Source organism: Manis javanica, chromosome 1 (genome assembly GCF_040802235.1).
Source record: "Manis javanica isolate MJ-LG chromosome 1, MJ_LKY, whole genome shotgun sequence".
Classification (NCBI taxonomy): Eukaryota; Metazoa; Chordata; class Mammalia; order Pholidota; family Manidae; genus Manis; species Manis javanica.
The window spans coordinates 207413669-207440430 of record NC_133156.1 but is presented as its reverse complement, the minus strand read 5'-3'; the positions used below and the strand labels follow the sequence as shown (position 1 = coordinate 207440430).

The 26762-nt window shown below is 33.6% G+C and overlaps 1 protein-coding gene across 1 annotated transcript in view; it reads right to left on the bottom strand.

Annotated features, from left to right (window-relative positions):
• LRPPRC (leucine rich pentatricopeptide repeat containing) overlaps positions 1-26762 on the bottom strand; it is a 114000-nt gene that overhangs the window by 50648 nt on the left and 36590 nt on the right. Inside the window, exons 12-23 of the mRNA XM_073213764.1 lie at positions 26045-26163; positions 24512-24605; positions 21676-21742; positions 13478-13505; positions 11498-11555; positions 10320-10426; positions 10030-10107; positions 9659-9703; positions 9202-9315; positions 8047-8177; positions 7245-7330; positions 5620-5827 (exon numbers count right to left, since the gene is read on the bottom strand). Coding sequence (XP_073069865.1) covers positions 5620-5827; positions 7245-7330; positions 8047-8177; positions 9202-9315; positions 9659-9703; positions 10030-10107; positions 10320-10426; positions 11498-11555; positions 13478-13505; positions 21676-21742; positions 24512-24605; positions 26045-26163 — 1135 coding nt within the window. The remainder of the gene's footprint in view (positions 1-5619; positions 5828-7244; positions 7331-8046; positions 8178-9201; positions 9316-9658; positions 9704-10029; positions 10108-10319; positions 10427-11497; positions 11556-13477; positions 13506-21675; positions 21743-24511; positions 24606-26044; positions 26164-26762) is intronic.

Genomic DNA, 26762 nt, shown 5'->3' with positions numbered 1-26762 from the left:
TAATGAAAATGAAAAATATGAAAAATATCTAAAATTCATATTTCTATGAAAATAGTTATATACTCTTAGGACTTCTGTATTTCAATCCCAATTAATAAGTACTACATCATGCAGCTCAGCTCTAGAGATGTGACACATTTCTAGAAGTGGTAATGAAAAGCATATTATCACAATGGCTGAACTCAAGGACCTTTGAGTTTGGTCCCAGTTCTAATACACGAGGTTCTATGAATTTGGGCTTATTAAGTTCATCAACTCAAATGTTTCACACCAGTTGATAAAATCATCATGTGGAAAATACAACTTTTATTAGGCAGGATGAAATCACTAAGAGCAGCAAAGTATTGAAAAGGAAAATGTGGAAACTGTTTTATACCCAAAATGTGGGATAGCATATCAGTGTACTTTTAGTTTTTATGATCTAAAATGATTCTGTGATTTCCTTTTTATACTTTAAAATACTAGAACTGATTTAAAGCCTGACTCTACAATAACCTGACTAAAAAAACCTGACACTAATCCTTTGAAGAAATCTTGCTGATAACATTAATTTTGGATACAAAACTTGGATTCCATGCTTATTTCAGTGTATATGTGTAATTCCTATGGCTATATATACAAATATGTCACAACTTTTAAAAAGTACATTCCTGATAAAAATTTAGCTACTTCTTTCACAAACTTCAAATAATACTAAAAGAAAATCAACTCTATAACATATTATCTAAAAGAAACCCACTCCGATAAACTAGACCCCACAAAACAATGAAATATATTTCAATGAAATACATAAAATATTTTCATGAATAAAACTATATAATGCTAATAAAAAGGCAAATAGTTAAAAAATATTTTGATTAAGGTAAATTTACTTAACATAAGCTTTATCAAAATTCTGTTAGCCTATGAAATAAAGGCAGAACAGAGGGCAAAGGAAAATTCTATAATTCTAAATTTTAAGAACACATATATATAATAAACTGAGTTCAGCAAGCAATTTGTACATTTAAAGGAGAGTATTTTATTTAACTGGAATGGACTCTCCTGGTTCATATTTAAATTTTAGAACCTCGAATTCACTTTTCAAGGTAACATGACCATATATAAAACTACTACAAACTCTAATTTTGCATGAAGGAACATCCAAAAGGCAAGCTTAAAACTCACGTGACAAATCTGATGTTACCACTTGTTTTAGTCCTTAACATGAAATGAAAATAAATGTAATGTCACTGACAGAAAAACAAACACCGGACATACGTTCATATGAGGCATCCACTGATCATAAAAATACCTGAAAGCACTCCTAAATTCCTCACTATATATAACTAAAAAATCACAAATGTGCTTCATATGATCTTAAATTGTTAGAACAAGAATAACCAATGGCAACTATTCACTTATCAGCAGCTTTAAACTTAATCTCCTTACTTATCTTTCCAATCCTGAGTATACTTAAACAACAAAAAAATGACAAATATTGATTTTTAATTGGAATAAAGTGCTTCAACATTATGCATAAAGTGTTAGTGAAGTGGCAATTTACCTTAAGCATTTACTGACTGAAAAGCTCTCAAAATCTAAAATGACTGGAGAAAAGAGGAGTTTGGGGGGAGAAAAACAGTTTAAGACAAGAAGGGGGAAAAAACACTTCAACACTCTAAAAACAAACTATTCTATAAATCTTATGCAGATGTTACTGTGGAGAAAAATCAATTCAGGAGAAACCATCGTCTTCACAAAAATTATTCTGTTAAGAGAATCAGCCCTTGAAAGAGCTAAATGTTTTTTTCTGTTCATCAACTATAAATGAGGAATCTTCAAGGAGACTGGTGTTGCAATTACAACTAATCCTCCCCAAAAAATTAACTGTGTTGAAGGCTTTGTAATTTCCCTAGGTACAATTTAGCTGTCACTTACTTTAAAATTTACTCAAACATGCGTTCCGAACAGCACTAACTTCACATGTCAAGTGCTTTCCAGCCAATTGAGTCTAAACTGGAAGTCGGTGTTAAACAACTGAATGATTAGACAAGATAGCTCATTTCCCTGCTCTTTTGTTCAGAATAAAATGCCACATTTACATTATCAGGCTCAACAGGATTTTCTGACAGAGGGAGAAAAAACCCTACTGAACAGTGTCCGTACTAAGCACATGAAGCCTGTCATTTACCAATCATCCTTCAAAAAGCAATAGCCATGAATGTAACTTAATTACGACCCAATGATCCTTGACGAAAAATCATCTTATCACTGTCCTGTCCCCCTAGGGCAAATGGACCACTTTTGTCCTTTGGCACCCATGATGCTAAATTCTTAATTGCAATAATGGAGTAAAAGAGCCAAACCTCCTTAATTTCCTTTCAGCACATAAAGAGTTTTACTCTAGAAAGCAAGCATTCCCGTAAGTAATAAAAGTATCCAGTACAAATGAAGATGCTAAAATTGAAGGGGAGTGTATATGACAGAATAATAAGCATTTAAAAATGTGTATTTCCCATATATGTAACATATTAAAGTGTTACAGTGAGTTTTAAAACTTCTATTATTACAGGGTAATCTTACAGAAATTGTGACCTTTATGAAGAACTCAAGATTAATTTACCAAGAGTTCTGGGAGGATTATATATACAAAGCCCATGATTCACTTAAATGAAATGCATGTGGGCATATACAGATTATAGCACAAATCAACACAGAAAAATCCTTAATGGAAAGCAGAAATTAAACTTTGATCATTTGCACTAAATAATCCAGTTAAAAAGCTTCAGATATTTTTCATATGCAATGAAACCAAAATGGATCAGCTATAAAACAAGTGAATCTCAAACTGCCTCACATAAATGTTTGTGCTTTTAAAGTAATGGCCCAGATTTTATTAATTTCATTTCCTTTACCATTGCATAAAGACTAATCAAAAACTCTCTTAATCAACTTTAAAGCATTTCTTTCTTCCTTAATATGGAGGACCCGGATCATCTTCTGGAATCAGGCATGATTTCAACTTTTAAAAAATTGTTTTTAAGTAGTTACAAAAGAAAATGTTTAAAATGACATTCATTTGGATTGTGTGTAGACACAGGGTTTTATAGAACAATCCTGATGTACACAAAACACATGAAAATTCTGTTCAACTCTGCAATGCAAGCATTATCATTTTGATAATACAAAACTTCTTTATAATTTTGCAAACCTATTATTTTGGATTTCCTTTGGCAAATGAGTAAAAACAAAGTGTATTATTTTCCATACCCATGAAGCATTTTTGTACATTAACCAAATTACAAACTGACACAGTACTGATTGTTCCTGTATTTTATCCAATGCTGGAAAAGTCAATTTAAAATTAAGATCTCCTGACCTAAAGATCATCTTTCTAAGGAACTCGACCATTTATTGATTTGTTCCAGAATTACAGTATGTAAGTGATAGTCTCTTTAGAGTCTTTGCAATGATAATTCCAAAATGATGTTTGCCTTTGAGTGAAAAGATGAAGATTTTGCATATGATGTCCTGAAATGTTCTTCTTAATTTTACCTCAAGTTTGAATTTAAAGCTCATTCCTCACGTGAGCTCATACCTGCTGAGGTCAATTACAGGATATCATTGAAGATTAAACATACTTAATCAAATCAAATACATGTGGACTTTTTGGCAGGCTAGTATAGTTAATCCTAGTACTGCACTTGTCATGATACTGAATAAATTAGCTATCATCCATCAGTTGGAGAAAACAATTGAAAAGTTTCAAAGCTATTTTCCCCCCAACTTATCCCCAACTAGGAATGCTACTACTGTTTTCTTCAAATTTATAAACATGACATTTTCCCATCTCTTTTTTATTATTTTCATTACTCTAAAACAGTCAACAAAATCTCTTTATGATGATGATGAAACTGAAAAATCTTGTGGAGACTGCCTCTGAAAGCAAAGACAGCAAAAGAAGACTAGGTAAATAAAAAGAGAACAAAATAATTTAGGTATCTGAAAGTAGTAAGAAATCATGAAAGAAAAGGTTTAATTTAGACTTCTCTAGTCCAATTACCAGGGACAGTCAATTTTTACCCAGACATACAATTCTCTTACTGTCCTGGGACAACCAGAGGCACAGAGTACACACCAAGATAACATCTGAGTCAAATTTTCCCTTAGGTAAAGCTCTCTTTGGTTCATGAGCCCCATCTGCAGACTTCTTGCGGAAAATTTCTGTGTCTCCTCTGCCTTCAGGGTATTTCTATTTGTAAGGTGCTTTTCTACCACAGCCTCATTTTCACTGTTAATTATTTTATTTTTGCCCAGTAGTGTAGGAGGGCCTAATTCTTCTGGGCATTGGGCCCATTTCTTTCAAATCCCTACACAGAGCTCCATATGCAATTTGCAGAGATGGGTCTTTTAAACAATCAAAAAAAAATTCTAGTAGGAAGCATATTAATTATAGGATTTCTATATAAAGTTGGCTGTTAATATGAGAACTCTGTAACAAAGTAATTGTTTGAATCGTTATTTCTTTAAAAGAATGTAATGCTGAGATTGTGGAGGGTTAGATTTGAGATTTGGCCAAGTATTTAACTTCAGAGACTGTTTTTGATTGGATGGCAAAGGAATTATTTCATAGAACATGTATATATATGTATGTGTATGCACATATGCATATTTCCTAACAGAGTTAAAAGACATGTTTTTTATTCCACTTTTTAAATTAAATACTAAATCATGCATTATATTCAATTAACATATCCCCTAATAAATAAAGAAAAACTACCAAAAATTTCAGAAGAAAATACCTTTTCTTTTTCTCCTGGCATTAATAGGGCAACACCCATATTAAAATCAGAAAATCCTAATCACAAAATTAGATTAAAAACTGCATTAACCATGGAAAAGATAACAAAGAGGCAAGATCTAGGAAATTATTTTTAAAAAGGAGAACAAACACAAAAAGAAAGACGATAATGAAGGGTGCTTAGTCAATCTTACTAAAATGTTTCACTCATTAGAAGAGGGCTGGCTGATTTTTATCATTTGCATTGCAAATAATACCTTAAACTGGACACCAAACACAAGCATTCCTAATGTAAAAATGTTCAAACTCAGTAAATATTGCCCTACCAACAAAATTCATCTTTTTCCCACAAGGCACAGAGACATCTTGTATGATATTTATCAAAGCTAGAATAACTGTATTGGTATGTACAATTGAAATAAAATACTATATGGAGAAAAGCAGCACTGAAGAGATGCTGCTACATTATCATCACCTGAGTAACACCACCATGCATTACTGAAAGCCCCAAAGAATCCTTCTTTCTTATATTCATTAATAATTAACACTTGTAAGGTTCAAAACTGGGAAAGACTATTCATGCCTACAAGAAATTACCATAGACCATTCCACTGAGATGTAATCCACAGGACCAAAGGGCTGTTGGTAATCTTAAAAAGTCCCCTAGTCCACGTAAGCCCTATTTTGTGGCAAATAACCTCAACGCTTCCATAGCAGCCACAGAGGATTTACAAAGTATAATCCCCAATGTCCAGTATTTTTGTTAGATAATCCCCAAATGATCAGACTCATTCTTTTAATGACAACATTTAAAATTCAAAATTCATTTAACTTACTTTTCCAGATATACAGTGACCAATGGGGAACTCAGGTTGCTGGATGGTTTCACTAACCCTAGAGTCACGAGGGCTTCATGCAACTGTTGTACTGTTTCAGTTTCACCTCTTAAAGCTGCACCATTTAGGATGTGGAAAAAGGACAACACTGTTGCATCTCTGATAACAACATCCTTCTCTTTCATCTCCTTTAGAATGTTAATAGCATCTACAATGAAGTAACACAAAAGACCCTTAGGTAATTTCATGTAGGGAAAACAAACTGCTATTAAAACAGCATTTCAAGCCCAGCAGGAATGTAAATTCTAGTGTATAATGCCGATTTCAAGTTAATTACTACTTGCATTTCTAAACGAGACTACAATTATAAATCCACAATAGCATGGTTTTATCATTTCCCTGCAACTTTGACTACAAATTACAGATAGGGACTGTGTGCCCACTCTGCACCACATAACCCTGTATGATCTGCCCTATAGCTGTAAGATCCTCCTAAATGGATGCTTTTATCGTTCAGAGCTAACATCTGCTAAATCACATCATTGTTTCTTCAGCAGATGGCTTGTCAGGAGGCCAGATAATAAAGATGTGTTTACACTGCATATACAGCCAGACTAATGGTCTGATACCGATAGGGCCTGTTTGCTATGTCGATACTAATTAGCCAAGCAGAGCCAATGAAAGCTTTCCAAAAGACTGCATGTTAATACATTAGATTCATTAAGCTTCATTAGGAGGACAGAAACAAACATTTTAGGATATGGAAGAAGTGCATTTTTGTAATGTTTTTAAATACTGCACAAGACAAAATGTTTTGAATGCTTTACAAAAAGTGATTTTTAAAAAGCTGGCGAATCCTTATAAAGAGTTTTCTGCGTTAGAAAGACTTCCTAGGAAAAAATTCAATGTTCACGTATTTTCCCCATACATTTTTCACTCCAAAATTCTTTTAAAAATCTTCTTTAGATATAAAAGGAGGACAGGAAGGCTAAAAAGGAATTTTCAAAATAAAGTCCAATGAGAAAGTTGAGAAACTAGATATAGTAAGAATATATTATCAAGTGTAATTAATTATATTAGGCTTGCTTATCACAACAATGAAAAAATTAGAGTATGCACATCAGCTGTATAATCAGCTAGGCTTTCCCTGCAAACTTCTAAATAAAAACATACTGAAGTATACATTTTGTTAATGTTATTAAAAGTAAAGATAAAAAGACAGACTACTGCAAAATTCATATTCTTAAATAAAGGTTATGTTTATAGGTTTTATGTTCAAGCCTTCAGACGTTCTTAAGCAAAACCAAGCCATTAGTGCAGGCACATAAGCAAACTGTGCCATAAGTCATGATCTTCAAACTCCAACCCAAACAGCAATGCTAATAAAAACTAGCTGCAGAAATGCAAAAAGCACTGAGCTGTGCAAATGTAAATGACAAGCTTGCCAATCCATTAAAACTAATGGCCTACACTGTCCATGCAGCTCTGGATGAATTCACATGCAAATTTGTATGCAAAGTGTTGAAGCACTTTGCAGGACATGATATACCATTAATATCAGTTCACATGTTATTCCAGTGGCAAGATGCTTGCATCACATATTTCCTTTATGTGCTGTGGCTTACCTTGGAGCTTGCCATGTTTTCCCAATACTTTTACAAGGCCTACATACTTGTTGGTGTCAAGGATGGCAGAAGAATCTAAACGGTCACTAAAAATTAAAGCCACATTTATATTATGTTAAAAGTTGATTACCTGATAAAAGGACTGCATATCCATTTTACCACTTTTCAAAAACTCACTGGACAGTTTGACTTGTTATTGACATTGGTCTCAACAATTCAGGTAAAGTTTATTTTTGAAGCTGTATACAAATTCACGTGCAGTTATAACCAAAGTAACATGAAAAGTAAAAGTCTAGCACTAAATATTTTTGCATCATTCCATCTGCAAATGATACTAATGAAGACCTTCTTTTGCTTCATGCTATTTTAGGTGATTTTAACTGTTGCATGAATATTGAAATGCCAAGAGACATATTTTTATTTGATACGTCTATCAGGATGGGAAACCAAAGACACCCGAGAAATGGACACAATTTTGTCTACATTACAGAACAGAATGGGATGTTTAATAAGCCTTATAAAATAATTGCCATCACCACTGTTGTGATATGCAGTTGTATAAACAACAGGGGGGAGGAAACCTGGGTTTTAATGAATAGAATGTCTTACACTTAAACAAAAACTCCTTGTTGAAAACAAGCCATAAGCTATCAGTCTCATATTATGAAATTTCAAGAACACAGAGAGAAAAGAATCCTTAAAGATTGAGTCTCATATAAATATAATACTCAATTTACATGATCTATCAAGGACTATGTATTAGCATAAATGTTGATGATTTATTGCAGTGCCAAATACTCACAATTCTTGTTTGAGGTTCAGTGCATCTTCTGCATTATCATGTCGACAGCACAAATTTATTAAAGCTGCATAGCCACCAAGAGTCATGTCTGATTCATATTTTGCTTTAATTTCAAGAGCTTTTTGCATGTTCTAAAATAAAGGATAAAGTGAAAAATAAGATATAAAAGCAAAAAATTTTAATTTCTAGGTTTAATGTCCAGAGTGTAAAAAAGTTATTAATACTTTAAAAATACATTGATTATGCCACTGATTTCACCGTGTTCCTTGGTATTTTTATGCACCTTTTAAGAAGCAGGCAAGATAGGCTTACATCTGTAATGCAAAACAGGCTAATATCTTGTTTCTCTGTAATGCAAAATAGGCCACTATGCCAAATTTAATGTTTTATCTTTGGGTACTATATTACAAAAAAGACTTCCAGATTAAATGTGTACCAAGTCAGCCCCTACTCATAGTCCAATTTCCACACACAGAAATATATATATCACTGCAAAGTTCCTCACGGTCTTTGTGAAGGTAGAGAGGTAATATGAAGAAACATTTTAGAATCTAAGAGCAGTACCATGCTATAATCTTAAAGTCAGTTATATTTTTCCCCTAAAAATACAAGCATGCCACCAAATCATATTGAACTAGAAACTGAAAAAGTCTACTGATACACAACAAATTGCAGACACACACTAAAATGAACACAAAGTACAGCTGGATGCCTGCTGGAAAAAGGCAAGAGACCCTTTATCTCAGAAAGAGCTTTTTTTCCAGGAGGAAAATGGAATTTCAATCCCTGCATTAACAACCTAGTAATATTTGACTTGCAAATGACTACTGCATGTATCACTTGCTTGACAATCTAGATATGAGCGACCGGAGCCATGGCTTGAAAGGACACTTGGCATGTATGATAAACCTATCACAGCTGTTACTATCATTCACTTTGCAGATTATTGTAAACAAACTACAGCAACCTGAAAACATGCCATTCAAGGTGTAGCTGAAATTAGTTAACCTTTCATTTAATTGCATTCTTCACAGGCATACTGAACAATAATCAATTGTAAATATCATAAATATTGTATTTGGCTTTGCTTACCTTACTTACTGAAAAGAATTTTCTACCTTAATAGCATATTTGAAGCATTTAAACAAATGTTACCTCTTCTGAACAAAGTGCCAATAAGAACTGCTTTAGGACATCTTCTATAGGTTGATTATCAGCTTTTAGTTTTTCAAGTGTAGCCTCCAAGTCAGATGATGCAGACTGCATAGTCTACAGAAATGAAAAGAAAAAAAAGAAGGAAATTTACTACAAAAAAAAATATTCACCACTTGTCACTTTTACCTTTAAACTGATCTTCCTAAATATCATAAATACTATCAAGGATAATAACCTGGAGATCTGTGGATGGGCTCCAGAGGTTTATGAAGTTCCTAAGATCATATACAATTTTCTTAGATATGTTGATATTTCTGGTGAGTAACAGCTTTTGCCAACTTCTTAGAAGTATACGATGACAAAAATGTTAGGGACCACTGGTTTTATAAAGATATAGTATAGAATTCTCATTAAATGTGGTTATTATAGCAGGTAGAATCTCAGAAAACCTACTTACTTTTCGAGAGTCTGTCTTCTCTCTGTCAATCAACAAATAAACATCCTAAAATTGAGATTTAAATTAGAATTAGAACATACATGGCAAAAATATATCAACAAATGTCAAAAGCAAATTTTGAAACTCTCACCTGATTTTATGCTTATTATTCACTTTACAGAAATTATTCATACTTTATTAGCCATTGTAATGTTTTAGATGCATTCTTTAATATATAAAGTTATTTACCAACAACCAATGAAAAGCCACATTTTAATGGTTGTCATCTACATAAACTTCTTGGGGGCCAAAAACATATTTAAATAAAATTTTAACATGCTTTTACATATAAATTAAGCATTTAAAAAGGTTGATTACTATTTCACACACACCTTAATCAATTCAGGAACATGGTGGCTATCCAGTAGATTACGGATGCCTCTGTAGATATTCTCATGAATTTTTACATTCTGTGCAAAGGGATGGGAGGAAAAAAAACCCCTGAGTTTTAGACAACTAAACTGAAATTTGTCTAACAGAAATTATCTTAGACATAATATAAGTCTCCAACTCGTGTATGTCATTGAGAAGTGGTCTAGTTGTACTTAAAAGCAGCAATTTCAAATCTAATAGATACATGTCAGGGAGGACAGGCATTATATAGCGAAAGATGAAATGGTACCATCTCCTTCAGCTGATGGAAGTATTGTCTCAAATGCTCCTCCTTGGCCTGTACCTCTGAGTCACTCATGCTGTCAATCAAGTTATAAAGAAAATAGCCAACAGCTTCTGTGGAAAAAACAAGAGAAAGCATTCCACTAAAATTACTGAGACTGTCATGTTATCAAGATTAATTTATAAGAAATCATTTTGGTGTGAGATGTCACCCTGATGAGAGGCTCTGAAACGGCAACAATGATCACTGAGGCATAGAGATTATGTGGTTTGGGAGCACATATCTAACTGGTGAGTGAAAGGAATATTAATTATTTTCAGACCGAGTGACAGCTTTTCAGTACTGAATCTTACTTCAATCTATTTTTTTCCACCACTCTGTGACAGAAGTGGTCCTGCCCAAGGCCTTACCCCTTTCCTGTCCAAACCACATGTAGTGAGAATAAATAAATGCCTTACACACATTTCTATACTGATTTTTTTTTTGTGGGCAATATTTAGAGAAACACATAAAATTAGAAAGGATTGTTAAGTGTTGAGTATATAAAGTTAAATAATTTTAATAAGCAGATACAGCAATCCTGTGGAGAGCTGCCTATTAGCCAATGAAAAACCAAGATTAACAAAGATGTTTTATAACAACAGTAATTTTCCTATCTATTCAAGCATAAAATGTATAGGGCTATGTCTTAATGCCTACGATAGAAAATTTAAACTTTAAAGAAGGGTACCTTCTTACAGAAAACCATACCTTCTAGGCTTCATTATATGAACAACAAAAATCATTAAATAACATACTAATGTATTTTGAGTAATACATTTAAGTGGAAAAAAATCTACAGGACCTCTTTATTACGTATATTCAAAATTACACCTGCAAAACATTAAAATCACATAGACCCTAAGAATACTGATTTTAAACTTATTTATTTTCATAGGTGCTATAAAAAGCATTTCCTCAGTATCTGAAAAGGCCTCCCAACCCTTTTAAAAAAATAATTATGATAAAATCAAAACACCTCATAGCTCTCAAAATGTTGTGCTTATCAACAGAGATTTATAACCAAATGTTTTCAAATTTCACTTTCAAAAGGAAAATGTTTATTGCTGTAATCCTTCTAGTCCATCATTACACAGAAGAATGGATTTGTGGGTAAGTTACAATCATCGAAATTGAAATGGTACCCATTGGTCCTGAAGGATCCTGGCAATTACCTCCGTCCTTGTACAAGAGTTCTGTTATCTGGTAAGACAGAAAATGCGTACATTGCAGCAAGAGAAGCAAACAAGAACAAATACAATCTGAAATTGAATTCTTGAAATAATATAGCCTCTTCCCAGTAAAGTATTATTCTATATCAGAGTAACTCAACACCACCCCCACCTGCCAAGGAGACTGTTTTGTTGTTAAATAACAGATTTGTCTTTAAAAAACAAAACCAAAACAAATCCATGTTGAAGGAAAACTGCAATGTTTTATGAAATGTCACTAAGAAAGCCTCTAAACTGACTTGTTTATATATTGTTTTAAATGAGTTGTTATAGGAAATAGCTTATAGGCATTATCAACCAGTATTATTTTTCATCATACTGTTTTGGATCTGATTGAAATTGGACCAGTTTCCTCCTTTTAAGTGAAGTATTAAAGAAATAATAAAGTAAAATATCCTGGACCACTAAGCAAATCAATGATTTTGTTTTTGTTTTTTCCACAGACATTTTTCCAGTCCCAGTCATTTTAATGGTGTAACAAAAGGGATCGTAAGTTCTAATAGGTTGTTCTTACGGATTCTTATCAATACACGAACACTAAAAGACATACACAACACTTATTCTTCAACATTAATTCTGCTGGCAAAATTCTATGGTTTAAAAAAACCAAACATGTATTTTATCATGAAAAAGATTACAAAACCTATAGTACTGACTTACAACTTCTGAACACAGTATATGGCTATATATCCTTGGACTGAAGATAGTAAGAACAGCACAGAGTTGTCTTCTAAAGTGTTATGAGTTAGGAATTCTCAACTACTTTTTGTATATTCTACAACTGAACTTATATGCTCTTTCCTGGTACATACTATGTTAGCAACTGAAACTGCAGCTACTTTTTCTACTATTTATTTGCTAATATGGAATTAGGCAAAATTGACCATAAACTGCTTTACTCTACCGTGATTATCATGTTGCAGTTAATGGCAAGTCAAAGGATAGTTAAGGTAGAAGCTGTTCAAAAACAAAGCAAAATAAAGCAATTCTCACCTACAAATTGTTTTTTTAACCATCACAAACACATGTAGAATATACATAATAAATTCTGCTAGAAGTAACAGCCACATATTAGATATAAAACAGCTACATTTAACACAAGGTTTGAAAGACACATTTATTGAACAAACCAACGAAAACTCTTTCTCACCAAAAAATTATTTCTAAATATACATATCACAACCATATATTACAATTAGATACATATAGTCTGAATGGTAGTGCAAGTAACACAAAAAACATAATTAAATGAAATTTAGACTTTAAAAAATGTCTAAACTGGGAATGCCAGTCAATAATGTGTACTTTGGTTTTTATTAAGCTACAAATACAAATAATAATTGTACTTCCTACATAAAAGCATTTAACTTTTAAAAGAAGACAGCAGTTTAAAACTGGTCTGTATATACAGATTCACTTAAAAACATATCCATGTATATATTATAAGAATTAATTATTAAATCTGTATATCAGATGTCATGGCAATAATGTGAACAGTTGTCCTCTGGAAAAGTTGGAAGCCTTAGGAAGAATTGAGGACTAAGTCAAGGATCACTTCACTAACATATTTCATACTCCAAGAAGATAGTTTTAAAACTACCAGTGCTTTAAAATTCTAAACTTATTAACTTATAATAATTTATCATAATTGGTAAGGCTTGTACTTCACATCACAGCACAGGCAGGTCCCTGGAATGACAGTAGAGCATGAAGGAGACAAGTAATAGGGGGCTGAGGGCTTGATAATATGGGTGAATGCTTTGTGCATGTGAAACCATCATAAGATTGTATATCAATGATACTTTAATTTAACAAAAAGGGTGAAGCTATTATGACTCTTCATCTTAATGGTTTTTTGTATTTCACCATACAATTTGCATTAGAAGTGCTTACCTTGCTCCAAAGATTTACATTCATGGACCTGCAGAGGGCAGCAAAGGATTAAAAATAAATCCAGAGTGTCAAGAAATATTTAAGTTAAAATGCCCTAGCAATTCTTACATGCAATGCATAGATGAAAGCCTTAAAATAAAAGTAAATAAATGTTTCCAAAGTCAAGTTGAATTCTCAGGACAAGGTAATTTAGAAAGGTTGACTCTCACTTTGAACTATCAAAATAAAGATTAGTTTGGGCAACAATCATTAAGAACCATTCTAAATCTGGGGGTCCAAATCTGATGCAACAGGATGTTTGTACGGTCTCAAAAGTGTTTGTCTACAGACTGCATATTGCTTGTAATAGTAAAGATGGAAGCCATGCAATAGAGAAATCAACATTTTCACTATGTGAACAAAATTAACATCACTAATGAGATGCTGTAGGACATTACGTGTTTTTAGATTTAATTTCCAACAGAGTATCATTCTTGTGGTATTCCAGCCAGGGATATACAACTGAATAGTCACAGGGAACCATCATGAGGAACATTCTATAAACTAACTGGCCTATATTCTCCAAAAATGTCATCATAAAAGACAAAGGCTGAAGGACTGTTCCCAATTGCAGAAAATTAAAGAGAAAAGACAATACCATCTCTGAACTGGATTCTGGATAAGAGGTAGAAAAATACAAAAATAATAATAATTGTTAAACTAGAACATGAACTATATTAGACAAAGAGTTAACTTTCCTGAATTTGTTAGCTGTGCCATGGCTGCATAAAAGAAGAGCCTTGTTCTGTGGAATTACATACTGACATATTTAAGAGTCACGATACATGCAACCTAAGCCCAAACAGTCCTAAAAAAATTAATTTTATGTATCTGTATTTGTGTATGTGTGTATATACAGATTGATAAAATAGATGGAGAGAATGAACAATGATAATGTGGCAAATGCTAAAACTTAGCAAACGGGATATACAAGAATTCTTTAACGTTCTTATAATTTTCTGTAAATCTGAAATTATTTCAAAGAAAGCAAAAAGGACAGCTCAAACTTTGCATGTTTAAATAAAAACACATTTACAAAACAGAATAACTAATGATTATAGTCATACTATTTCTAAGCTTTGTAAATTTAATGTCTAAAAGCTTTGTGTCGTTAACCCAAACACACAATCTACTTGAGGAAGACTTAATTATGTTCTTACAAATGTTCCTAGTGGCATGTAGAATGGTGAACCCTTTCTAGAAGGTTTCTATTTACTTTGCCCAGATCCACCACAGCAAACAGTATCTATGGCAGCTACAGCCTTATGAAATGTTATTTCTTACATAGTAGTCTTAAAGGTCAAAATTACTGATTCATGGGCTGCAGAATGGATCTTGTGTTAGCAAGCATGTAAACAACATTAATCTCACCGTCCATCTCCATCAGAGCTCTTGGTGACCAGATGCATTGTCAATGAGCAGTAATATTTTAAGAGAAATCTTTTTTGGAGCAGGTCTTAAATATTCAGGCTTCAGATATTCAATAAACCATGTTATAAACAGATTTGCTATCATCCTGGCTTTGTTGTTCCATTTAGAGAACACAGGAAGAGTAGATTTAGCATAATTCTTAAGGACCCTAGGGTTTTTGGAATGGTGTATAATCACTGGCTTCAACTTAAAGTCACCAGAAACATTAGCCCCTAACAAGAGTGTCAGCTTGTCCTTTGAAGTGTCGAAGCCAAATATTGGCTTCTCCTCTCTATGAAAGTCCTAGAAGACATCTTCCTCCAGTAGAAGGCTGTTTCGTCTGCATGGACAATTTGCTGTTTAGTGCAGTCACCTTCAATAATGATCTTATAGATCTTCTGGATAACCTGCTGCAGCTTCCACATCAGCACTTGCCGCTTCACCAGCACTTTGACGTTATGTAAACAGCTTCTTTCCTTCAACCTCATGAACCAATCTCTGCTAGCTTCCAACTTTTCTTCTGCAGCTTCCTCGCCTCTCTCAGCCTTCACAGAACTGAAATGAGTTGGGGGTTTGCTCTGGATTACACTTTGGCTTAGGGGACTGTTGTAGCTGGTATGATCTTCTAACCAGACCACTAAAACTTCCTCCTTATCAGCAATAAGACTGTTTCACTTTCCTACCATTCGTGTGTTCACTGGAGGAGCACTTGTGATTTCCTTCAAGAACTTTCCCTTTGCATTTACAACTTGGTCAAATGTTTGGCACAAAAGGCCTAATTTTTTTGGCCTATGCTGGCTTTCAACATGCCTTCCTCACTAAACTTAATTATTTCTAGCTTCTGATTTAAAATGAGAGATCTGAGACTCTTCCTTTCACTTGAACACTTAGAGGCCACTGCAGATTTATTAACTGGCCTAATTTCAATATTGTTGTGTTTCAGAAAAGGGGGAGGCCTGAGGAAAGAAAGGAGGAATGGCTGGCTGGTGGAGCAGTCAGAACACACATTTACGGATTTAAGTTCACCATCCTATGTAAGTGTTGTTTGTGGCCCTCCAAAACAAGTACAACAGTAACATCAAATATCCGTGATCACACAACACCATAACATGTAATTATAATCATGAAAAAGTATGATATATTGCAAGAATTAACAAATTGTGACAAAGTGCCAGAAACTAATACATGTGCCAGAAATGCAAGGCTTTTGGGGAATTGGTGCTGACAGACTTGCTTGATGTAGGGCTACCACAAACCTTCAAATTCTAAAAAATACAATTAGCTGTGAAGTGCAATAAAATGCAGTAAGCCTGTACCTAGGGAAGGCATGGAGACAAATTTTCTATATTGCACATATATGTAGAACAATAGAAAATGACTAAAAGCACTACCTTGAACGTGAAGATTCATGACAGCACAAGTTCAAAAAAAACAAAATAAAACAAGCACAAAAATACACAGAGAGAATCTTTCAAAACCAAGCTTTTGTTAAGATTAATTAATACTTCTTCTCTGCATGTTCACTCTCTAATACACTGTAATCTGTCCTCTGGCCCCAAACCTCTACTCAAAGGACTTTTACTAAAATGACCATTAACCTCAACTCAAAATTCAACTCCCCATTTTGGTTCCCTGTAAGTTTTGAGATCTGTGTTGTTACTGATCATTCTCTGTCAGTCTCCCAGTGATGCTACTCAGATCTCTTTCAGAAATTCTCCTTCCCTATCTGCTCCTCAAAAGCAATTTCTCTATTAGGTTGCAAACATATTACATTAAAAAATATTTTAAGATAATCAATCCTGCAAGTAGGTATTGAAATTCCTTGTTTCACAGAAGAGGAAAGGAAACCTACTAAGCAAAGCATCTTCACCTGAAGTTCCACAGGCAACTCACAAGGCAGCTCAGAGGATCCCACAAACTACTGATCATCTCTTCACGCAGTCCCGTTCATCCACCTACTTTACCTGCACCCTCTCTCTCTTCAAATATCCACTATCAGTCTTCTCTTCATTATGTAAATCTTTCAATGGCTCACAGCTATGACTCAAGGTCCAAACCTTAGAACTTACTTAGAATGAGAGCCCAGGCTACCACTTCAGCTTTATTTCTTGCCACTATTTTAGTTTCCTGAGCTACCATTATATCAATCTACCTTCAGATGCCCAAAGGCACTGCTCTCTCAGACTTAGTGTCTCTGCCTGGAATTTCCTAGACAAATTCTCAATCATCCCTTAATACTCAGCTCAGAACCTTCTCTGTACATCTTGTCCTGACCCATCCCTCCCCTACCTAACCTTGGTAGAAAGATAGAGTACTTTCTTCTCTATACATTCATAATTATCAAGACTAGTTTGCTGTTGCTTTCCTATTTTCTGGTGAGGCACGATTCCTATTCATTCTTGAATTATGTCTATCTTGCAGCCCTAGCCCTTGGTATTTTCTGAGCACTTACAAGTTGTAGTTCATTAAGTACTTTCCTTTCCCTGTAAAAATGTCATGAATGGGAGGGAGCCTCATTGGCTGACTGAAAAGAACACCTTAACTTGTTGACTTGGATAGGGCTAACATCAGAAACTTGAATTTTTTAAACATACAAAAAGCAGCACCACACTTCAATAGTACAAACTCCCACTCATCAAGTTCAGTCTGTTGCCACTGGGTCAGAAGTTCCCTCCTTATATCACAGAACTCTTCTGTGGACTACAAAGACTTAAATACCTCCACGCCAAATCTGAAACATTTCTGTTTGATACATTATATTCCCAGCCGAGTTTTGAACTAGCTTCAGTGACATTTTGTCTCTTAGAATGATTCAGTATTTCTGGTGCTGGAGTTTTTAGTAATATATAAAATGTATACTGTTTTCTTTCTCACTTGAACTTTGTTCGGCTAGTGGTATTGTCAGGAGAGAAAAAAAATCCTTATTCATACTAAACATCTTCTTGCCCTGGATTTGACATAAGAATTTACTAACTTTATTAGTTATCGATTAGATCTAAATGCCCTTTAAAATACTCTTAAAAGTAGCCTTAAAAAAAAAGGTTTAAAAGTAAAAATTCCCTAATAATCTTGAATACTCTCACCCTAACTAAGCAGTATTGAATTTAAATAATTTTGCCTACATGTTAACTGATAATTTAATTTATAAATTGGAAAACTTTACAACAGCATTACACTTGATTGACAGTGACCATTCCTTGAACTCATCAGCTTACAGAAATACTATGTTACCACATAAACACAACTTTCAAAAGTTACGAAGAAAAGTGTTAGTGTTTTGAAAATATTGTGGGATAACACAAAATGATAATCTGGGCATATGGATTACAGAACACATGCTATAGGAACTACTGCCTCATAGACCTTGATCAACCACTAGTAGGTAGGTTATAGTAAAGGTAGGTAACTATTCCAAAAATTGCATTCCAATATTGAAATGCATATCCAAATTTCCCTTATGATTAGCTAAAGTGACTACAATATCTCTTTAATGTTCTACAACTTCTTAAATTATTATTCAAGAGTAATATTAATATTATAATTATAGTTTCTTACAGAATAATTTTAAGTGAATCTCTAATGTGCTAATCTTTAAAGAAGTTGAAGGTAGTTAATTTAGACTCTATTGAGAATGCAACCAGTAGAGTTTTCTCCTACTCACTCAGCTAATTCTAAAGTTGCCAGAGTACAATAGGCCCCCAAGAAGCATGATAGGTGACTGTTTCAGTAGTTGCACTGAATGTACAGACAAAGGATTCTAAAATATATATGCTATTTGATTCAGTATCTAATGAAAGAATAAAGAGCCACATTAACACCAAGATAATGGATTATAAAACATCAATTACACTTTGAATTTTAAGAAATTTGGGGGAGTAGAAGGGAAAAAAGAAATCACCTCTAGTCACAAATACTTCAAATTATGCACATATTCTTATGAATAATGCCAAATTATCACAACCTAAAGCTTTTCTATACCTACAATAAGAAAAATTCATCAACATAATGTAGTTTTAAAACCTACAGATTTAAAATACATTCCTGGAAGGGACTACTTGAAATTTATTTTTATAGGACAGAGTACCAGAGAGCAGGGGCCTTGACAGAGAGTGCTCTAGAGATCTGCAGAGGGTTGTACTCCTAATCACATGGGAGTGAGAAAGCTATGTGAAGCCTAGAAAACCACCTGAAACCTCAGAGCCTCTGAAAAAGACAATTCCCAGAACTCACATAGGGACTCAAATAGTTCAGATTCACAGGAATTCCAAAATACATAGGCTAGCAGGAAGTCCTCAGCCGGACACTGCCTCAAGAGCAGGGCTAAACTAATTTAGTGGGAATAATCCTAGTCTAAAGGCTGCTCTAGTACTGCCTAACAAAGCATTAAGAGCAAGCTCTAGGAAAGCTGTTCCAACCAGCTTAACTCAAGACTGTCTCAGAACAAAGCTCAAAAATATTTAAAAGAATACAAAAATTCCATATCTGCGAGCATTAAATCCACACCAGGAATCCAACCTGAAATCATAAAAAAGCAGTAATGCACACAACAAAGGAAAAAAGTTAATCAATAGAAAGAGATTCAGAAATGATACAAAGGATAGAATTAGTAGATCTATCATTAATATTGCTATACAGTCAAGAAAGAAGAAAAAAGCACGAAAGTGTTGAGGAGATATGGAAGATAAAAAAAAAAAATGAAGCTGAATTTCTAGGAATGAAAAATATGATGTCTGGCATTAAAATACATTCTAAACTTATCTCTGCCTCAGCCACACCTCCATCCACACTGAGCAAGTTAGTCTACTTTCTTCAGAATAAAAGACAAGTTCCTTCATGCTATTTAAAATATTTCACAATCTGATCCCAACCAACATCTCCGATCTCAACAATATTTACTGAATTAAAGGGAATGCTTAAAAACAGAAGCAGAAAATATGGCCTCAGTAATTAATTTAACAGCACTGTTTATGTGCCAGGTATTAATCTAGATGCCAAAGATAGTGCATTAAGCCAAACAAAAATGGAGCTCATGTTCTAATAATTAAATATCTGCAATAAAATCTTTGTCCCAAAACAACAGCAAAGATATTTGTGTGCCCTTATTTAGAGCCATTTATCTTTCCAAATTACAATGAGTTTCGTTACCTAATTTCCTAGCCCACAATAAATCAGAAACAGCAAATTATTTGTGTATAGGTTACTTAAAGAAAACATACTGGAAGAATGACAACAAGAAAATCTTACAGCAGAAATAATACAAAATTAAGAAGCAAAACAGAGAAAACACAGCCACTAGACACAGTTACTGTATGAGAAGAAGCTGTTTACTTCGATTGTTAAGCCATTAGAAGCTCTGTGACTGAAATATATAACCTGTTTTTTCCCATCACATTAGATCAACTTTATAGTCCAAGTACTCTAAGAGGTCTCGGATTTGTGAAAAATAACAACTGCCACTCAAACTGAATAAACAATACAACATTAGTGAAGTTAAAGAAATACCCACAACCTGGAAGTTCATATGAAAAAACTTTTCAAGTCCTTTTCCAAGGACAAGTATATGAAAATTTTACTGTATTTTACTGCATAATACACTATGAGTTCTTTTTAAAAATCTGGCTCTACCAGCATTTTTATCTACTTGTGTATTCTGTATTTTTCACACTTTACTTTTAAAGGCACAGACATTGGACTTTTTGCTGTTGGTTTTTTGACTTTACACAAAATTATTACTGAAATGAGTGGAACTGCACTGGCCAAAGGAAAAGCAGAACACAGACACGCTCACCTGCTTGTTCTACCTCTTCCTACCTACAATGGAGGTTCTGGAGGTGTCTGCAGAAAGCCAACAAACAGACTAAAAATTACTGGGATTAATATTAAAAGTCATTAAAATTGTAAATACAGAAAGGACAACAAAATTAAAACCATATCCTTTTGCAACCACCACTGTGAACAACTGATTCAACATGGATTATCAATGGCTTATAAAACCACTAAGTGAAAGGTGCTGGGAAACAGGACAGACACACTGTCTCAAAGTACCATCCTGAAGACTTCTTACTAATTACAAACAGGTTGAGGTTCCTTTGCAAGGGAGAGACATGGGGGTTACTACCATAACCAAACTTAGCTGATGGCACAAATACTGGATGCCTAATACTGTACCTCTTGATGTAGTAAGAAATGCCTATTACCTGTGAAGCATTCTTGCTAAAATGTTCAATTCTGAGTCTGATAATGAGGGAAAAAAATTTAAAAAAAACAAAATGTGGGAGGGACATTCTAAAGAGAAAGTAGCCAGGACTCTTCAAAAACGAGTGTCATAAAAGACGATAAAAGGTAGGGGAATTGTTCTGGACTAGAAGTTAATAAAGAGACAGCAAACTGAATCCTCAATCAAAAAGTAAAACAGCTATAAAGGAAATTTTTAGAACTGGAACAATCTGAACATGAACTATGTGTATTAGATGATATTATAGTACTGTTGATTTTTTAGGAGTGATATTGGCAGTGTAATTATGTAGATGATAACCTTATCCTTAAGAGATATAAACTGTATTTCTTGGAAAAGATGATATAAAAGGCTGCCTGAACTCAATTCAACTAATCAGTAGGAAGAATAAAACAGATAAGGTTATTTCAGGTAACTAGCATACAAGATTGGGAAGATAAAAATATGTGTATCTTTCCTCAAAAAGAAAAAATCAGTCCATATTTCAGGCAAAAAACATTATATAAGGTCTTACCTCTTAAAGCCTAGAATTAGACTGCCTCTCCAAGTATTAAATGAGAGAGGTGATGTATTTGATTCCACTGAAAAAGAAAATAATCATCATTAAGTTCCAGACCAAAAACAAAAAATTTAAATCAACTTATTTGGAAACACATTTATACCAATACCTTCTAATTTTCATTTTGGAGATTTTAAAAAATTTAACTACATAATGCACTAAAACATATTTGCAATATAAGCTATCCTTTTAAAATATTTTCACTTCATTTTCATGAATACAACTAATGAATTTAGTCTTTCATAGAAAAAGTCATAACTAATCTATCAGCATCTAAGTCACTCTGGTACACATATCAAAGCTGCATGTTACTGGCCGATGTGGCACTACCAAGAGAGACTGTGACCACCCTACAGGACTTCTGCCCTTTAAACAACAGACAGGGGGAAAAGTGCTCTTCTGAAAGTGGTAGTGGGTTCTGTTGAATCATTCACACTTTCTCATTCCACTTTCCACTATGATCAGTGACCTGCATTCATGCAAGAGTGACAACCTAAAGTCAAAATAAAATAAGTCTTTATCTCTGTTATGTAATTGATTTATACTGATCTTTCACTTTTCTGAGCATTTGTTTTCATTGGACTCATTTTGACATTTAAGTCTACCATCTGTATGCTTCAATGTTGACACTGTAAGCCTGATTTGCCTCAGTACAAAAATACTGATTCTTCACATAATCCTTGTCATAACTAGCAAGGGATGGAACCACAGTAGGCACCTCCTGGATTTATTTTTCCCTCACAGTATTAAAATGATGCCATATTTTAAGTAATTGATTTAACCTGTTCAGTATATATGTAATGTGGCTACTGAATGGTCCAAAATGGATGGAATTAGAGAGAAACTCGTGCTTGAGGCAAATTCTAAAGACAGAATTAACAAATACAGTTTAGGTGATGATTAAAGATAACTGGTTAACTTAAAAAAAAAAACTCAAGCAAAAAGTCACAGATTTTAGGATTTGCTCATCTCTCCTATATATGAATAAAATTTAACCCACACTCATTAGAACTGTTTTAGATTAGCTATTATATCCCTTCACAAGAAGCGTAAGTTTCTCAGTGGTTTTACAGCATTTGAAACTCTGAACAATCATTTAAAAATGACCTCCATTTAGTCACTCAAGGAATTTTAAAGTAGACACACCTACATGCCTTTCGGCAACCTTTAACTTGCTTGATCAAATTCGTTTTCCATGCTTACTAACAGAAGTGGGAAACTGTTTCCTACTACTCCACAAACTCAATCAAGATAAGCCCTTTACTCTTCTCTACTACCCGCCATTCGTGTGCTGTAGTAACCAAAGTGCATAACCAGGAGCTGCCTACTGCAAATACCAACCATTATTGAACTAACCTATACATCAGAGTGGAAAGGGAGAGCGCTGACAGGAGTGAGCAGAGATACTCTTTAGTATTGAAGTTCCTACAATTTTTCTTTCTCAAATTTAATAAATAACCTCTTGAAAATTTATCTTTATACTATTCAAACTGGCATTTTAGAGAACACTGTCAAGTTTGTGTTCATTACAAAGGTGACCAGAAACATCTCAGCAAGCTGAAGGCTGCTGACAAAAATCATCTACTTTCCTTAGCAACAAACAAGTCTGAAAAATCATGAGGTTGACAATGAGGTGGATCAGATGGTATGATAAAGGGGAAAGGCAGCTCTCATGTATGCACCTTATGCACCCAGATTCCTCTAATGCTTCTGTTTTCATTTTGTCAGTATAGAAAACCTATATATTATACAGAGTGGAAGTAAAATCAATACACTCAGCAGCCAGCATTAATGCCCAACCTTCAATTCAAAATAACTACACCTCTCACAGTCACCAATTTTATACTGAACACTTTGCCCTTCCTTTACAGTATTACAATGCACTACTTTAAGTCACATAACAGGTAAAATATATCTATAATCTAGTTTTTACAAAGCTCCCACATATACAATTCGAATACGCATTAATGAGAGTTTCGCAACATTTCAGAGGGCTAGAAATTGAAGTTTGTTCTCGTTTTTAAATTTTCTTTTTCAGAAGATTTGAAAAACTATCAAGTACCAACATGGATATGTGCAAAAATAAGTAAGATTTTTAAGAACTGTCTTATTTACTAAAATGTAGTATGATGAAAAGAATATGGTTAAAGTTAAAAGATCTTGGTTCTAGCTCAATCACTAATTTTGAGCAAATCAACTTCTATATGCCTGTCTTCATCTATCAATGGAGGTAATTTTATTAACATGTGATGAACATTACAAAGCACCCTAGCATTTCTAAGTGTTTAGTAAACATTTGCTGTGCTTTTGTTAATGAGGACTGGGAGATGGCTTCATGGAACTTAAGGCTATAATAGGTGTTAGTTTAGAAAACACTTTCAGAAACAGTATCTCATATGACTTTCACAACAACTCCCACAAGGTAGACAGATACGTAATATGATCTCCATTTCATGAAAATGAAGCAGAGAGGTAAAGAGAGCTGTTCCAGGTCCCATAATCAGGAGCTTAATTTAAAAAAAAAGAACCAAGACTTCTGGGTCCCCAGTCCAACCTACTATCATGTTATGTCCAAGGTCCTCTTAACCTTAAAAATTACTTCCAGATTATCCACAAGTTCAATTCATAAACTGTCTTACCAAGTCTGACTTAAACAAACCATAAGCACACCCCTGCTTTCAAGGGACTTACCTTAAATTGCCCTATGGAGGCACTGAGAGCATGAACTGCATGCTCTCAACAGTAACTGAAACAACACCTGTTAAGTTTACTGCTAATGTTACATACTTACAAAATGATAAAATATAGTCTAAGTTTCCATTTACAGCTTCACTTCTCAATTCAGCCTCAGAAAAAATATTATTTTCAGGTAGACATCCATTTTCCTAGGAATAAAGTATATTTCAATGATAATGTGCCTCAGCTAAAAACATTTTGATATGCAATTCTAATTTCCTGTTTTCTCATTTCATTCCATCACATTATCTAATAATCCTTCATTTAAAAAAAGTTATTTTCTAACAATATATAAAATGAGTAACCGAACTTGAGCAAAAGCTATCAGATGGAATTACAACATCCCATATTGTTTATTTTCAAATTCTGACAATCTATTACCCTTAGAGTGCCTTAGAATGAGTTTACTAATAAAGATCCTTGAACAATTCTCTCATTTACAACAAAACAAAAATTCAATGCCTTAGTCTTGGGGCATACAGTGAGGTAAAGATCAAACTTAATTTTGCTAAATTCTGAAAGATTAATCACTTGTCCCAACATCATCATTTGTTTAATAATTTAAGAATATAAGCCAAAATTTAGCTGAAGTATTTTTATTCAATCCCTGCACAATATTAAAAACTACCTAACTGGATATAAGCAAATGAATAAAAAATAAATCATGGTATATCCATACAATAAAACAGCATACAAGCATAAAAAATAACTGGAATAATATAATGGAAAGGCACCAAGTGAAAAATTAGGTTTTTGGGGAAATGAGAATATGTGGGAAAATTACTTCTTGAAATATATTTTTAAACAGTAAAATATGTACAGCAGTCTCAAAATGCTCCACTATGTACTCAAGAAAGAGAGGTAAAGACATTCAAGACAAAAACTCTACCTTTAAGAGGACTGTAATTATTTCTAAGAAAAGATTTCTAACAATAGTTTAGAAAAATCAATGCTTCATGTGAATAACCACCAAGGAAACTGAGCTTTTGAACAAAATATTTCTTAATAAAGTACTTGGTGCTCTGCCATGTTGCTCCTAGTTGTACAACACTGTTTTGAAAACAGAACGTGCATCCCTTGCTGATTCAATGCACTACACCCAAATCGATTTCTTTGTATGCCCCTCCCCTAAATTCTGTGCCAATTCTGGTAGGGACAGGAAGTATTAGGTGGGAAAATCATGCTTTGGAGTCAAACAAAAGAATATTTTAAAAAGAGTGACTATACAGAGTGTATTATGAAAACTCATACAGAAGTGAAAAGTAATATTCAAAAAATGAGAACTGTAGTTGCACTGTAAAGTGGGATTATGGAGCAAATTACTTTTTTAATTTTTTCTGACAATGGCATACTGTCTTTCAACACACAAAAAAATGCTGCCTCATCTTTTTTAAGTTTTTTAAGTTTAATCACTACAGATATTACACTAATCAATATTGTTAGAAAGCTTTAGAAATCTGTACACAGACACAATCATTCTTAGCGCTTAGCCTAATGACTTCCCATTTTTTTTGGTTACCACTAAACATTAGGGAGGAAGGAAAAATATTCTCTTTAATTATGAAATTAAAACCACAGTTGTACTTACTTGTAAAACAGTACGAGCTGACTTAATACTAACAAAGGATGGAAACACGTAACTTATGTATGTTTCATGATCAGGATTTACTTCTATTTCTTGCATTCCTTTGAGGACTTCAATTATACCTGCAAGATAAAATTTAGAAGCACAGAAGAACTTGGAATAAATTAACAGAAGCTCAGAAAGTTCAGTTCACTTACTTTATGAATCATAATGTAGGGAAAGTATGCAGTATTTTGTTTAAGAGAGAAAGCAGAAAAGCAACAAAATTGAGAAGTAAGATGATAAAGGAAAACAAAAATCCTCCTTTCTTCATCTGTCTCTTAATTTAGTGATATTTCCTTTAATGAGTGCTATGGAAATATCTTAGAAATTGGAACCATAATAAAACTTAAAGTAACTAGGCAACATACCTAACATTTCTGGCATCCCAACTGAACAGAGATCATAAAAACATCATTGCTATTACAGAGCAATAATGGATCTACACAATAAAACTTGACAAGAATAAATACTGCAGAGGGACAGGATTAGGGAGCAGCATGAGAGGGGAATCTGTCAGAGACAAAAGTGTTTTTCAGTTAAGCACTTAAATTCCCTAATTGTTACTAACTTCCCAATTTCATATTTTATGACATAATAAAAAATGAAGACAACAACTGATTTTAATGAATTACCTCATTTTATTTAAATCTAAAAATCTACTAAATTGTTCCTTCTCCCA